Raw genomic sequence first — 16,890 nt, forward strand, 5'->3', positions numbered from 1 at the left:
CAGGGGCCGTTCCGTCTTGGCTGGAACTCTGGGTGGAGGTCCCGTTTGTTATCTTTGTTGAACTTGTTCCAAGTTGTCACCATTATTCCATTTCTTAATTGATTTCCTGTGTACCTAGATCAAGAGCTCACATTTCTTTATTTCTCAGTGAAGGGCCCATGCTCGGCAGACAGCCTTGCACACTACATGAACGAGCCAACCTCTCCCGGATCCTGGGTGCCGGGGACTCTTGGGCCAATCTGGAATCTGTGCTCCCTCTTTCATGCAGTGGTGCGTGGCCCCTCCTGCTGGGGATCCCGCATGCCAAGAGCTTTCTAGAGGCTCCAGAGGATACCCTCCCATCCTGACCCACACCCCATTCCCTGAAGTGAAGCAACTGCTGCAGAGCACGTTTTCCCAGGAACCCCACTCTGGGAAGCTGCCCCCACCCCCTGCGGTAAACACGCTTTCATGTTTTCACAGGGGCAGCCACCCAAGGTCAGCTGCAACTGAGGATTTTTGTGGCGAGGGGAAGTAGTGAGTCACTGTCTTCTCTGGGTCTCTTCTTAGTTGCTAGAGACTTAATAGATAAACTTGTGGCAGAGGAGGGCTGTGTGGTGTAGCCACATACACAGTGGGCCTTGGGGGTTGAGTCTAACCAGCGCAAACCAGTGGGCCTCAGTTTCATTGTATTTGTAAAATGACTGAGGCATTACTGCTCCCTTCCAGAATGGCTCTTGAGTCAACTACGTGGATTGACACAGTCAACCAAGGGGTAGTATTTATTAGCCAGGACGCTGATGAGGGCTAGGGGTGTAGAGATGAAGTTGCAGGCCCTGCCTCTGGGACCCTGGTCTATGGAGTCCCATGTAATGGGAATTGTCAGTGCCCAAGATGGAGGCTGAGAAGGAGGCATGCCCAGGTATACACAGGTGTGCTCAGGTGTGAGGGGAGAAGAGGGTAAGTGCAGCTGGCAGGTAAGAAGACACCACCGGGGGAACTCTTAAGCCCAGTCTCCAGCGATGGGTAGGGTTTGGCCAGGTAGGCCGCTGCATGGTCTGAATTAGAAGTTTGGTGCATTTGAATGAGGAATACTGGGCTGCAGCAGACCACACACATTTGTTTTCTGCACTGGGGCAAATGCTTCGAATACCTCCTTACTTTTGATCATTGCATCTACCCTACTATCATCGTTATCATCCTTGTCATCTCCTTGTTGCAAAAGTGAAAACCATTACCAGAGATGCCAGGTGAGTTTCCCAAGGTCACACAGGGTGTGCCTCCTTTCAGCCTGGAGCCTAGCCTCTTAGCCACTCCATGCAACACGGATGGTTGGGAAGAGTGGGGGGTGCCAGGAAACTTGCATGCCAGAGGTGGGCATCTTATTTCCCTGATTGCGGGGGAGGGAGAGTTTTCTGAGCCTGGGCTAATAAGTCTGGGCGTGGGGCAGCCAGGAACCAGGTTATTCTGGGAATCCAGGTGAAGAATGAAGAGGGCAGGAAAGAAAGAATTGAGGAAGTAGAGTGGACTTTTTCAGGAAGTCTTAAGTTTTAGGACCCTTGGCTGGGAAGGGCAGGAGGAAATAGGTAGAGGGTATGCAGATCAGGGAGAGGGTTTGGGTTCTGTTTTTTAGCGAGTGGGAGAGAATTGAGAATTTTCCTATGCCGATGGAAGGAGAGGCGATGATTTGCCAAGTGTCTGCATTTCCTTCAAGTTCCCAGGTGATGCACCCGAGCTGAGGGTCCAGGAATCACACTTTGAGGATCAGCAGTCCAGTGGGCTGGCGTTTGGATGGACCCACCCATGGGGTGTGCCCAGGCTGGGTCTTACAGGGATCATCAGCTGGGAGAGTATTGTCTGGAGTGGACAAAATGATGCATTCCTTGGCCTTTGCTGAATAGAGAAGGAAGAACCAGGAGGAGGGGCTGAGGTTGGGTAGGAAAGGATGCTGTTGTAGTTTCCTTGGCTGCTCAAGCAAATACCACGCAATGGCTTGGCTTCAACAATGGGAATTTTCTTAGCTCACAGTTTGGAGGCTAAGAAGAGTTCAAACCGGGTTGTCATCAAGGCAATGTTTTCTCTCCAAAGACTGTGGTGTTCTGGTGCTGGCTGCTGGTGATTCTTGGTCCTGGGCTCCTCTGTCACATGGCAATGCACATGGTGGCCTCTCCTGGCCTCTCCCGGCCTCTCCCTTTTCTCCTGGTTCACTTGAACTTCAGATTCTTGCTCCCTGTGACTTTCTCTCTCTCTGTGTGTCTGAATTTCATTCTGCTTTTAAGGACTCCAGTAATAGGATTAAGACCCATCTTGACTGAGGTGGGTCATACCTCAACCCAAGTAACTTCATCAAAAGGTCTACTTACAATGGGTTCACACCCACCAGAATGGGTTGAATTTAAGAGCTTGTTTTTCTGGGGTCCACAGCTCCAAACCACCACAGATGCATTACAGTAAGCCTCCCAAGAGCTGCCGAGTGGGAGTTCTGGAAAGAAAGGATGGAAGCCTGGAAAATTGTGGGCAGAGATTGGGCTGTTGGATGCCAACATTTTGAGGGTAGTTTTAGTTCTGGTTGTGTCGGGCTTGTGTCTGTGGGTGGAGGTCCTAGGAACTTGGAGAAGGAAAAAGTCACTGGAGTGGAGGAGGCCAGGGGATGGTGAGGTAGGTGTGTCCTGGTTCTCCATGGCTACACTGAAATCCCCTGGCTGGACGGCCTCCTTTGGGGTGGAGTGGCTGTGATGGAGTAACAGGAGCTTGGAGGATGACATGAGAAAAGGACCAGGGGATGGGCACTGGGCCCTCCATCTGTGTTTCCATTCCTTGCCAAGCCAACTAGCGCTGTCATATGTTGTTAACTGGGCTTTACAGTTCAGGGTATCTTTTCAGACTTCCTTTCACCCACTCTCAGGAGTGCCCAGAGATGGGCAGGCGAGCGAGCAGTTTTAACCCGCCTTTCCGGATTTGTGAAGATGTGTCTTGGTATAGAACCCACCAGCCTGCCATCTTCAACAACCCTCCCACAGAGTACAAAGTTCAGGGTATTGAGAGGATCAGTAAAGGTTCTGGGGTATTAAACATTGTGTGGGTCACTTGGTCCTTCTTCCTCCCTGGAAGCTTCTGGACTTAGTGTTGATTTTTACAGGCAAGGAGAGCACAAGGCCCTGACTCGATGAAGATGCTTGGCAGCTGCTGGAGCCAGACTGAACTCAGTGTTCCTTGCCAACATCATCCTGCTCCAGAAACACCCCCACCCCTGCTCCAAGCACCAGTGCTGGCAAGCAGACAAGAAGACAGGGTGTTTATTCCATTTCATTCTATCAGAACTGATCCTGGTGACCCAGTTTTCCTCTTTCTCTGGAGTGCTAATGCAAATTGTAATCATCTCGGGGAGCCTCAGCTAGTGATGCTTGGGCTAATAAAGCAAGGGAATGATCAGGGGCTCCCAAGGCCTGAGCTGGGGGGCTGGGGGGCTGGGGGCTGGGCTTTGAACCCCCATCTGAGACGACATCTAGAGAAAAACATATCAAATCTTCAAGTCCCCTGGGCACAGATAGAAGATTTCCAGATATCTCTGCAACCAAATCCTGATTGGGATGCAGAAAGTGGTAAGGGTATAAAATGCTTTTCTTGCTGTTGAATATTGTAACTGTACTGATAAAAATCCCCAGAGCATTATCTGGGCTGTTGAATTTGATTTCCATTCAAGTCCAGGATTTTCTAACTCTTGGGGTCAGTGAATCTATAGAAAAGGTTGGTGACCATCCAGCTTTCGTCAGGCCTGCTTTAGGTCGCCCTTCTTTATCCTTTGTTTCTGCTCTAGGAGGCTGTCAGGAGGATTTGTTTTGGATCCTTTACTGTGTTTTGATAGTAATATCTGCATGAAGATGGTTGTATGGATGATATTATTAGAAGAGGCCTTTCCTGAGGAGCCTACAAAGGAGAATGCTACCAGGTTGGACTGGTTTCCTGAGCACACACAGGCCAGGGAGATTAGATAATTCAGAGAGCTTTCCACGCACACTTCTTGCTTTGCATCCGTGTCAGGGACAGGTGCGAGCTCCTCTGTATCCTTTGCTCCATTCTGATTCCTCAGCTGAATCTCTGAAGTGGAAGGCTGGAGGGAAGGAGGGGGAGCATCCTTGGGAGAAGCAGGGGCTGTGGCCTCGGTGCGGCCTTCAGGAAGCCCCGGGCCCGACACCTGGTGAGGCACCACCAACGGGGGCTGCTGTGGTTGGCATATTAAGTGTTCCTCGTATTTATGTCCATCAAGTGATGTCTCCTGGCTTTGATTTCAATGTTATCCTTAGTCACCTTTGCCTGGCAATTAGCAAGAAAAACCACCGAGAAATTTCTGACATTTTCCCTGGTTTGAGAGTGGGAGTCAGTCGACTCACAGTTAACACTGAAACAAGACTTGCTTCTCTTTGGCCAACCTAGGTGGGCATGAAGATTCCCTTTGGTTTTAGGCCCTTCCTCTTGGCTCCTTGTACCTGAACCTCAGGCTGTTCTCCCAGGTGGTCTCAGGCAGGTCTTGGCTTCTTTATCTGTAAAATAGGTGGGTTGGTCAAAGGCCGATCTCTAGTTGGCCTTAATTTGGCGGTTCCCATTCCCAGAGGATGAACCGTGTGTGTGCGTGATGCCACCTTGCCCCTCACCCAGTGTCAGGGGTAACACAGTGTGTGGGTGAAGAGAGAAAGCAGCTCCCCACCCTGCGTCCACTGGCCCATTCATTGCTGACCCCAGTGGGCCAGTCCCTGCAGGGGCTCACGGCCTGAGCTCCCTGGCGGTCAGGCCAGCACACTTGGCTGCCCTTGTGCTTTCTCTCAGGGGCTCTTGTTGAGACCAGGTAGAAGTTGGCGCTCTTCTCCACCCCCAGCCCCACCAAGCGGCTCATGGTGAAGGTTTGATGTACATTACTTGAGGATGTTTTCTAATTTTTAAAAATGCAGCATCACTTTAGATTTTAAATAATGCCTGTTGGCAAAACTTAAATTTCTTCCCTTCCAGCATTTTAATCAGGTCCATGATTTTTCTGTATTTAAAATAATTTGGATTGATGACTTCTCTGTTCATCACATGATGCCATAAGTCTGTACCTGTTGCACCTCTCATCTGTACCTATTGGTGTGCTTCCTGGTTTGGGAAGGATTATCGGAAATAGTTGATTCTCTTTTTATAAAGAGACCTGGAATTTTTCATGAATGCTTGCAGAGGCTGGAAGGAATGGTTGAATTTAAAAAGTCATACAATGAAAAATTGGGAAAACGCAGGAACCACACACCACTCTTCCACGTGGGTGTGTCTTGCCCCCTCCCCCTGGATCACTGGCTCTTAACTGGTGGCAGTTTTGTGTCCCTAGGGACACTTGGCAAGGTATGAAGACATTTTTTGGTGTTCACACCTGGAGGGAGTTACTCTTGACATGTAGTGGGAGAAGCCAGGGATACTGTCAGATACGCTGCATGGCACAGAGGCGGCCCCCATGACAAGGAATTATCCGGCTCAAAATGTCACCAGTGATGGAGAAACCCTGCTCTGTCTGGACGAAGGCCAAAGGCCACCCCTCTTGAGAAGTTTCTTTTTGAGTGTTTTAGCTAGAAACAATCATTTTCTGCCTTCCTCTTACCTCCCATTTTGTTACCACATGGAAATCTGCTTTCTGGGTGTTGGTTATTTATGCTTGTTGACCCCTGGCTGCAGGTGCCCCCCTCCCTGCTTCCAGCTCCCTGAGGGTCTGACCCACTCGTCCTCCTTCCTGTGTTCTCAGCGAACAGAGCTCTGTGGTCAGTGTCCACGTGTTACCACCACCACTCACTCTGATGGGCCGCAGAAGGCTCGGAAGGCCGGCGGGCCTCCACTGAAATATGGGAAGCCCACCGACTCCTCGGGGCTGGTGTCGTGGATTCACTCCCAGATGGAATCCTCTGCGACTCCCGCAAGTGAGGTGGGAGAGCTCACACCTGTTTCACGCAGGTGTGTCTGCCAGGCGTCATCTCGGAGTGCTTATCTGTCATGTAGGAATTTGTAGGAAGGCACCCAGAGGAACACTTCCTTGGCCGATCCTGCGCTGCACTCAAGGAAGCAACCGCTGGGAGGTGCAGAGGGGTGGCTCACACACTCCTCTGCCCCTCCCCACCCACAAAGCACCTCATCCTTCCTCTGGCCGCCTTCTGCAAAACGGCCTGGTCCTTTGGACTGCAGATGCCTCCAGACGCGAAGTGGACCGAGAAAACCTTTCTTCTCGAGTCAGACCAGGTTTGGCTTTGACGAGTACCGAGCTGTTGTCCTCACTTTCTTAGGGAGACGATGGTCCCGCAGCCCATGGAGCTTAAAACTGTAAAGGGGGCTGCCCCCTTGTATTGTGACATCTGGGCGGTGTGTTCATAAACATTAGGCACTTGCATCGTTTTGTGGTTGGGAAACCGTGGGCAGGTGCTGCAAAGGGACCTTGGGGTCCCTCCTGCCAGCTCAAAGTGTCCTCACCCCTCCTCTCACGGGACCCACACATGAGGTCACATTCTCGTCTTCTTTATAAAATGAGAAAAACAGGGGCCCTAATGAGTTCGATGGGTGTGTGCCAGGTAGTGAGTCCACAAAGGTGGAAGTCTCTAGAAGCTGAATATTATGACCAATCTTAGCACAGAAACCCCTCCAACCTTAGAAATTTGGAGTCTCAGGCTGCAAGGTGAAAGATAAAATATTAATTAAAGTAAAAATTTATTAGTGTTAGTAAAACCTAAGTGCCTCTTTTTGTTCCTTATATGTATCTGTCAGTCAAACGGCTACCAGCGAACAGGCTTTAAAGTGCCCATGGACCTGGGGAGGGTTCTTTGTGGGCCCCTGGGGTGGGCATGTTGAGACCAGCCCCCGAGCAGGGGTTGGCTGGTCTCTGTTGCCAACAGACTTGGTTCTGCTAAAATCCTGTGATTCCAGCTGGCGAGTTCTGTTCGGAAGGTCAGCTCGCGTAGCGGAAAACCAGTGGTTTCCTTTGAGTAAGGTTTCTCGGCTCTAGTAATGCTTGTGAAATGATATTCTCTAGGAGGACGTTTAATTTATAGGCAGCTAGAAATGGCCCAAGATGGGGGCGTCATGGGAGGAGTGGCCAAAGGATCTGTAAACTAGGAACTGGGGTGTGAGGCCAGCTGCAGGGGGTGAGGACTGGTGGGCTAGCAAGGAGTGTGCCCCGTCCTGCAGCCAGCTCTGCGGTTCTCCTCTCAGGCCGTCCAGGAGCCACAGTGCTGAGGCAGTGCCTGGCTGCTGTTTGGTTTTGATGCATCTGTGAGATCAACACTTTTTTTTTTGAGCCAAAATGGTGATGTACTCTATGGCATGGGAAAATTCAAGCAAGGATGGTCTCGAGGTGGTCAGTTGAAACAGCAATTGGAAAATAAAACATGACACCTGAAACATCTCTATAGTGGCATGATTTTTTTGTAAGGCAAGTCTGGCTTTGTCAAAGGGTATTTAGATTTTGGAGTGACAGCTTCTGTTGGAAGCATGTGTCCTCTTTGCATCGGAGGAGCCCATGTCTCCAGGGCAGTGGGGAGAGGCAATTCTCTGTGACCAGGTTTTTCAATCCAGAGAGTCAGGCCAGATGAGGAATCATTATGATTGGTGTGGAAAATAAATGCATCCTTCTGAAGCGGCAAGTGCTGAAAGATACTGTACACACTCGCTTTGGCTGAGAGAGGTTCCCTGGAAGATTCAGTGTCATCTAAGGTGGATCAAATGGATTCTTCTACTCTGCAGTTTGCATCCATCCTCGCATGGCAAAGCGCAAAACCTGGGGTAGATTTTACATAAAGGTGCAAAGATTAGGAGACACGGGCCAATATTTGAGCTCTAACCTTGTGCTCTTTTTTTTTTTTTTTTAACCTTGGTTCTATCGGTGCCTCAGATAACAAGCAAGATATGTTGACACATCTTAATTATGGTTCTGCTAATTTCATGTTAAATAGTGAGATTGGATCCAGCTGAAAAGTTGGGTGCCCTGGGTTCTATTCTCTCTATTGCCCCTGGATCCCCTCCTCTCTGCATTGCCGAGCCTCAGTTTCCCCTTTCTCAGATCTGGATGACCTTAGCTACAGCTGGAAAATGTTGGGCTTTTGCCAAATCTTCGTCCCGCTCATTCATTAAGTGGATAGAATGCTGGGCCCTGCCACCCTCTCTAGGGTTATTGTCATCATTTTATCTCCTTGCTGCCTTTTCACAGTACCTCATTTGGCCTTGCAAGCTGAGGGCTTTTCCATGAGTTTCTGAATTTGTTGAGGACAGACAGCCTGCCTTGCCACTGCATAGCATCACAGGACATGCCCAGTAGATATCTGACGACTAAATGAACAAATAAGAAAATGAATACACGAAAATTCACAGAAAACCACCTAGTAGTGTTGAGATCATTTACGTTTGATGTCCAGTTCAGCAACAGTCACAGATTTCTTCCTCTTTTTGTTGTCAAGAAAGCAGAAAGCCGCCGCTTACTGAGTCAAAAGAAAGGGCATTGTAGGGCACGAGTGGGCACAGGCAGGGTGACCCCATGCCCCAGGCCCGGCTCTCACAGCTCAACAGTGTAGAAGCTCCCGGCCTTTCTGAGCCTCCACCTCCCCCAACCCAACACCTTCCTGATGGATTGTCACTGTCTGCCTCCCACTCTGGTAACTGTGATGTGCAATTCTGTAGAAACTGGTGGTTCCTACTTATCAAAGAGGGCTTCCTTATTGACATTCAGAAGTGACGCTGGCCTGACCTGTGCTCTCCAGCACTGCACTGAAGACATCCTTGGGCCACCACTACCACCACCCACTGATCACCTGGTGGACAGAGATGGTGGACAGAGCTTGCCCCCCAGTGATGGTGAAGGTGACCTTGAGCGAGTAGAGGCCATGGAGGGGTCAAATGTGTTTCAAAAGCTCCTTTTAAGATAAACTACAGTCACCTGATTGACCTCATTAAATTTGAATATTTAATTTTACTCCGAGATGAAAAGCAGATTTCCTAGGCTATAATCTCCTTCATAAGAGACATCTGATTCAGCCTTTGCCCCTCTCTGTGCTCTGGACACAGTGGGTGTCCCATAAATATTTAAAGAAGGGAAAGCCAGCACTGGACCATCTCAGCCTGTGGACAGCCAGAAAATCCCCGAGTGATGCCTGGCCAGCCCTCTCCCTGCCACTAGGATCGTTCCTAGTAAAGAGCTTCTCGAGCCCTCTTTGGCAGTCCCAGGCCAGAGAAGGTTGTTTATAAGCTTCTGGCTTGATGAGTAGACATTGTGCTTATTACATTTTCCTTCTGAAACTTTTAAACAAACTCTCAAACAGTACGTCTATGTTCAGGATGACATGAAGAACTGATATGTTGATCAACTATGTAAAAATAATGTGCTAAATCAGATACTATCCAAGACTGGCATCTGTTAGAGCCAAGAGGTAGCAAGTGGGAAAATTTGCTGGAGGAGCAGCTCAACTTTAAATATTAGCCACAAATGTTTGGTGTTTACACAGAGTGCCTGGCACAGCCTATCAGCTACTTTAGTACTCACAATGACGTGTGCATACTATGATGTTCAACCCTGTTTTACAGGCGAAAAATCTTGAGCCCATGAGACATGAAGTATCTTTCCATAGGTATGGCCTAGTAAGAGGACCAGCGGGGCTGGGACAGGCAAGTCTGCTGAGCTTCCTGCTCTGGAATTCTGCGTGTTGTCATCAGATTATATTATAGGGAACCTGACCCCACTGCATTGGGAAACTCCTCTAAAATAATATTTTAGGAGATAAAATTGTATGGTCCTAAAATCCAAAGGCAGTGGAACGAAAAGCAGCTGTTCCCAGAGGAAACTGGCCATTTTCCACTTCTTTCTTTGATCTAATTTTCCTGAAAGCTTACTTGTCCCTAATTAAGTTGAGGTGACCAGTACCAATGCCCCTGTTTCTCCAACAAGTCATTTGTTCTGAGTTGAACAAGTAGGAGAGACCGACCCCAATAAAGCCTCGGCCGCTGAGACGGTGAGAGATGCCTCTTGTGCTGTTTGTTTTTGCAAAGCAAGCCCAGGAGTGTTTGCCTTGGCTTAAGATCGGGGAGGGCGGGGGGCGTCGGGCCGAGACCCCGGAGGCTCCGATCCGCGCGGCGGCAATCCACGCCGGTGCTTCGGGGTGACTGCCGGGCCGCGCTCGCCCCCGCCGTCGCCGCCGCGCTCCCGGGACTCGGGCCGGTCGGGCTGGGCGCGCGGCCCCGGGTCGCTGCACGTCGGCCCCGCAGCCGCCCGCCCCGCCCCGCCCCGGCGCGCATTTCCATTTTAAACGGCCGCTCGCCCGTGAGCCGCGGCCGGCGCCGCTGCCCGCGAGTCCCGGGCCGGGGGTGTGGCGGGGGCTGCCGAGCAGCCCGGACTGTGCAAAAAAGGCCGGAGGATGCGGACGGGCGCCGCGCCGTAAACAATGAGGCCGCGGGCGCCGCCGCCTGCCCCGGGCCCTGCGCGCCGCGGCCGCACCTGCTGCCGCGACGGTTCCTGCGCCTGAGCGGCCGCCGCCCCGCCCCACCCAGCCCCGGCCCCGCCGGCCCATGGCTCGGCGCCCCGGAGCCCCGCACTCGGGCCGCGCCGCGGCGGCCGCGCAGGGGCCGGAGGGCGCCAGGTGCGCAGTCCCCGCCCGCTGAGCGCGGCCTCGGCTGGAGCGCCCACCCCCGGCCCGGCTGCGCGCCCGGCCTCGCTGGGCCCCGGCCCGCGCGTCCCGCCCTCCCGGCGGCATGTACCTGTTGGACGGCAGCGGCGAGCCCGCGTCCCCGCCCGCGGACGCCATGCGGCGCGGGGCGCCCCCCAGGAAGACCGTCTTCCGCATCTGCGTGACCATGGTCAGGCAGGAGCAGCTGGCCGCGGCGGGGGACGGCGGCCCCGACTCCCGCGCTCCTCGGCGGCCCCGGCCCGCACGCTCCCCTGACGCGCCGGGAAGACTCGAGGAAGAGGAGGACGCCGAGGGCCGCCCGCCCCGCGCCTGGGACTTCCGCACCTTCCGCACCCGCAGCACCGGGCAGCTGGAGCTCGTGCGGCTGCGGCTGTGCGCACGCGGCGGCAGCCCGGAGCCCGCGGACTGCAGGGGCGTCCCGCCGGGGCCCGGGGACCTGGCCGCCAGCCCCCCGGCCGTCGAGGAAGGTTTCGGGGCCGAGGGGCCCGGATCGCCGACGCCCAGCAGCCCTGACGTGGAGGCGACGCGACCCGCGCCCCTGCGGCGGAGCCTCAGCTTCAGGCACTGGAGCGCGCCCGAGCCGCCCCGGGGCCGGGCCCTGGGCCGCGGGCGGCGCCACAGCAGCTCCGGGAGCCTGGCCCGGGCGCCGAGCGGCGAGACCGCGGCCGGACCCGAGGTCGCCCTGGAGCCCGGGGCGGCCGCGCAGCCCACCTCGGAGAAGCGTAACACCCTGGACGTGGGCGAGGTGCTCGGCCAGAACGACGTGCTTTCGAACCTGGAGCGCTGGGAGCGCAGCAAGAGCAAGAACCGCACGCTGGACAACAGCGACCTGCAGCGGCTGGAGCGGGCGCGGGCTGCGGGTGCCGGCCCCGGCGCGGCCTCCGAGCACCGGCTGCTGCGCTTCTTCAGCGGCATCTTCGCGCGCAGAGATGGCGCATTCGGAGGCGGCCCCGGCGGCGCGCGGTCCCCCCGGAGCGGCGCCTCGCGGCCGCGGGGCTACTTCAGCCTGCGCCGGGCCCCGGCCGACACCCACTCGTCCAGCGCCGAGAGCATCGACGGGTCCCCGCGCAGAGGTGGGCAGCGTGGTCAGCGGGTCCCGGTGCGGGGAGGAGGAGTGGTGGGAACTGGTTCGGCTCCGCAGCGGTTGATTGCCCGCGCTGGACGTGGTCTCGGGTACTGCGGTCCCTCACCCCCCACCCAGTAATCCTGCAGCGGTCGGGGAGCCCTTGAGTGCCCCTCCTGCCCCCGCCCTCGCCCCTTTCAGGGTCTGTCACCTCCTCCACCGTGAGCCCTACCGACCTGGGAGAAATTGCCGGCCACAAGGTGCCTTTCCCACAGCAGGCCCGCGAGCTCGCTGCTGCACGCAGCGTGACGCCTGTGGGGCTGCCCCGCCACCGCATAGGCGGTGGTGCTTGGACAACCTTCATCCCCTTTTGTTTTTTCACTCTCCAAGTCTGGTCTCCCTGGAGGTGAGTGCTGTGGCCTGACCTCAGCCGATTTTGTCCTTAGCCTATGAGTTCCTGGCAGACAGTTCACTCCTGTACTCAGAGACGGGCCAGGCTCCCCACCAAGTGGGATCTTACAGGGAAAGCTTGCTCCAAAGATGGCTAGCAGACAGCACGGGCCACACCTTTGCAGCCTGTTCTGGAATCTCCTTCCCTGTGCTGATAGGATCTTGGTCAGGGACCTTGCGGTGAGGAGGGTCGTCTTTTGTGTGATTCAGTTAATCTGGTGACATTTGGGGCTCAGAAGCCTCCAGAAACGGTGAAAGCACAGAATTCCTCTCTACCTGCCTGGGTATCATCCTAAAGGGAAAAGGATGGGGGGGGGGGAGTGTCTGGAGGATTTTATAGCCAAAGAGGTGTCTGCCACTTCTTCACTAAGGACTAACGGTTGATAATATTCTCTGCTGTTTACCAAACTGCTGAAGACCTAAAAAGTAGGAGCATTGGAGTGTGGGCTTTAGATTAGAGGTTTTTTAAATGCTAATTAAACATCCCTGGTTAGAGCCAAGCCTATTCCTTCCTCCCTAGTGGACTTCACAGGTTACCTGACTGCCCTGGGGGATATGTATGTATTAAGACCGACAGTGTAAAGAAATCAGGTTTTGCTGGAGGATTCTTGGGTATACTGAAGACAAAGTGATGGCATGTTCCAATATTCTTGTAATGGCTCTCAGAATGTTTCAGAGAGTGTTTGAAACTAAGCAGTTGAATTTGCACTGGTTTTAAAATATGAATTATTTTTATTAGTGAGGATATAATATAAAGTGACATGTTGCCAGGCTTACCTTGGTTTAACCTGTTATACATACCTTGCTTTAACCTGTCTTGGCATACTTACTTTAGGAGATATTATCTAATTCCCATCCCTTCCTGCATGCTCTTAGTATGTTAGAGAATGATGTGAGTTATTTTGTTGAAACAGTTGCTGTGCATTGCTCCTGCCCTCCTCTGCACTCAGAGGAAGTTCAATTCTGCAAGTCCTGCTTCGCCCTCTAATAGCAGGCTTGCATCTTTGTCATCCTGGGTTTTGTAGAAAATAGTGATTAGCTGCCTGGATTCTAGCAAGTAGCCATCAGAGAGGGAGGGAGAGGAGTGCACAGACATGTTTAGAATGAAAGTGTTTCATTGTGTATCTACTGAACGAGTTGTAAGCCTTTGGGAAGTGGGTATTTCTTATTTATCCTCTTATCAAGTGGATTGATAGATTTGACCTAGTAAAGGTGTACAGTGCCTTGGAATGTCCTCCCTCTAGGACCATACATGATGAAAGTAATGATTCTGATCTCTTCTGCTTGGGCCTTTTGGCCAGTCCCGCTCAGGGCCAGCTCCTTTGCTGTGAGACTTAACACTAGCCTTGGAGGTGTGTGAGAAAATGAGATGTTAATGTATGGGTCAACAGTTGGAACTCTAGGGCCCCACTTTACTGTGAAGTCCTAGGTAATCATGAGAAAACTTGACATCTGTCCTTGCTGGCAGTATCAGTGTTCTCAGGATTTTTGTGAGGCCCGTTATCTGTTCCAGGCAAAGGTGCAGCGCTCCCAGCTATCAGGTTCTCTTATTTTTTTATGCTTTGATTTAGATTTTAGTTGCTATTTAAATGAGTTTTTGAATTTAATGCAAAATTGTTCACTTTAGGATAAAATTCAGGTGCCATCAAGCCCAGACAGTAACGGCCGTAGGTGCAGGTCCAGGTGCCTTATCCAAACCCTTCGGGCTGGACGGTTGGCCCAACTCAGAGACCTGGGATTTAATGATGGCAGAAGAGTGCGGGGAACGGAACACCACCTGGGAGGTTGGGCAGCACCCGGTTACCAGGCGCTGATACTTTGCAGCAAAGCGTAAGTGGGATAAACACCCACTCAGCTGGATGAATTCAGACTAGCAAAAGCCTCATGCCGGTTCAAGTTCAATTTTGCTACCAAAAGTGCTTGCTACACATTTGTGAATACAGCTTGCATTTCCACAGCCTTTTGGATTTCAGGATGGCAGATACACTGTTGTGAACCTGTAAGGTGATCTACATCGTGCAGAGGATCAGTCTTTCAGTCTTGGCCACAAGGTGTTAAAATTTGTGGTTCTTGAAAGTAGAAAAGAAATTGGAGCTGACTCACCTGGGACAGGTTTTCCTTGAAATCTTTCTACCTTTTTTTAAGAAATGTCTATTAAATAATTTGAATTGGTTATTGAAAAGTGAGTTTAGAAGATTATCTAAATAATTACTATGCTCACTAATTTACTTGGCTTTTCAGAGGTTAGTCTTAGAAAAGGTATTTTTAGAAAGCAAGATAGACTCTGCTTTAAGACACTCACAGGCTTCCCACATGCAAACACACACCACGGTTTCTTGTGCTGTGAACCCCAGGCATTTATGATGAAAGGGTTTATGCACTTACCCTTGTAGGTGGATTCTTCTGTACTTTCGGATTCCTTTTGGTCCTTGTCCATCGAGACTCTACCCCGTAATTCCCCCTTAATGTATAACAGTCGCCTTGCAAAAGCTCCAGGCAGCTGGCTCTCTAAGGATCATGCCCTGTGTGAGCTGTAGGATGTTTTAAAAAGACCCAGTGTCAGATTGAGGGCGATTTGGTGTTACCTGATACACCGTGTTAGGGCAGAGGCTGTTGGCCCGCGTAAAATTTAATACAAGGAAAGGTCAACTAGTAAGTGATGAATTACACTGTGGATTGCCCCTTCCCAGTGCATGCCCCTTGCATAGCAGCCAGTGCTGTCCCTCCCAGCCAGCAGGACACTCCCTGGGACCGGGCAAGGGCAGTACAGCAGGCTGAGCAGACCTTCTTGTGTCTTCTAGGGGCTCTTTGCTATCTGCAAGGATTGATTACAGCAATAAAGTGATTCGTTGATAGCTCTGACTGGGATTAGCTTTTTAAATTAGTAATTTGCAACTAATTTTTGACAGCACATTTTATAAGAGGCTTTGGTCTTTAATTTCTGATTCTCTTGATTTGTATCATGCAGTTAGTGTAGGGTGATGGACTGTTCTATAGTAAAAAAAAATATTTCAATAATGAAAGTGAGGAAAGAGCAATTAAATGAAATAAAATTACTGAAATAACCTCATAGTTTTTGTTTTGAAATGTAATTTATTACTGAAAAGAACACATCAAGTTTCTTAGAAATGAGGAAACAAAGTTTCTCATTTGCAACATTTCACACTGGTTACATACTCAGTCTTTTGGAATTAAAAATGAGTATTTCTCGATAGAGTTCACTTGCTTTTTAATTAATAACTCAGATAGAAATTTAGTAAAATCCCTATTGTTTGCATTATAGGCCTGGGATTGCTCTCTGGAAGCACCCCACTGGGGGCCCAAGGGTGAGTTGTCCTGAAGCCAGCCAGGGAGTGGGGAGCCAGGGGGCCGGGGAGCCTGCTAATAAGCAGACTGTGTCTCTTGGTACTTACGCCCTTGCTTCAGCATAGATCACCTGTTGGTGTCTTTCTTTATGACAGCCTGGGACAGAATATCCTGTAGCCAAAGGAATGTTGAAAAGTTTATCTGTGAATGGGGTGCTCAGATTTTAATAGAGGCCTGTTGCAGCAAGCCCTTTGGTTTACAATTAACAAATATCTTGGTTGGAAGCGTGCTGGTACGCTTTTTGTTTTGTTTTGTTTTGTTTTGTTTTTCTGTTGCATTAACAAACATTTGAGTTTCTGTGCTATGTTCTGCATTTACAAGGGAGCAGGGAGATAGAGCTAACTAAGGTATGGTTTCTGTCTTTTTGGGGAGGTGGAGGAGTTCCGATGAATCAGAACCTCGTGGGATGATGAAGGGAAGGATGCCCGCCTTTGTCTGCACAGTGTGCCTCCCAGCGTGGAATGATAACTTCATTACATGTCTGCGTGTTCTGACGGTCAGTGAGGCCCTCCTGGGCCTGGAGCCGCGTCATTCTCTGTAGGGTGGAGTGAAGGGCACAGTGCTTGGCACACAGACGTTTAGTAAGCGTTTGTGGGAAGAATGAGGGGGCTGGGGGGAGGGATGAATAAAGGAAGGAGTTAGGGAGGGCCTCTCACCGGGGTAAAACGAGCTGGGTCTCGCTAGACCAGTAGGGATTTACCAGGTGGAAAAGGAGGGATTCTCCACTAGCAAGTTGGTTGGGATTTCTGTAGTTAACGCCTAAAAATTCATTCCTGTTCCCTAGATCTATATGACTCATGCCGACATTAAACGCAAAAAACTTTCCATGAGTTTTTATTTTTTTTCTTTGAAAAATACGCTATTTGGCATTAAGTTTTCTTTGCGGAAGGGATAGGAATCCTCCTTTAGAGTATAATTAATTTTTTTAAATGTCAAAGATTTGAAACAGTTACTTTAAAATGATGTCACAATGAATAAAATAATGAAAAAAAGAGAAAATGTTGCATTTATGGAGGACAGTCTCACATTTGCAGTAAAGTCCTTACCAGCTGCAGTGGTGTCTCCAGATGATTAAGCACAGAATGGGTATTAAGGCCAACAGATTAGCAAAAAGGGGGGCTTAGCACCTTTGCATCATTTTGCGGGGAGCACCATCTGCTCCCAGTGGTTCTGGTTTACTTTCTGGTCAGCCCGAATCCGAGACCACCGTGACGGTGTGACACAGGAATTCTAGCTCTCACGGTCCCCTGCCGTCAGTATGGCGTTCACACTCATGCTGAGACTCCTGTCATCTGCAAAACGTCCCTACCGTTCTGTTCATTTGACTGGTCTTAATTCAAAGATGGGTCTTGGGCCTTT

General features: G+C 51.1%; 1 protein-coding gene across 1 annotated transcript in view; it reads left to right on the top strand.

The window, feature by feature from the left end:
• The first annotated feature begins 10,701 nt into the window (after positions 1–10,701).
• AGAP1 (ArfGAP with GTPase domain, ankyrin repeat and PH domain 1) overlaps positions 10,702–16,890 on the top strand; it is a 434,418-nt gene continuing 428,229 nt past the window's right edge. The window contains 1 exon segment of the mRNA XM_037850014.1: positions 10,702–11,725. Coding sequence (XP_037705942.1) covers positions 10,717–11,725 — 1,009 coding nt within the window. The 5' untranslated portion in view covers positions 10,702–10,716.

The sequence above is a fragment of the Choloepus didactylus genome, chromosome 9, assembly GCF_015220235.1.
Source record: "Choloepus didactylus isolate mChoDid1 chromosome 9, mChoDid1.pri, whole genome shotgun sequence".
In the NCBI taxonomy this organism is placed as follows: Eukaryota; Metazoa; Chordata; class Mammalia; order Pilosa; family Megalonychidae; genus Choloepus; species Choloepus didactylus.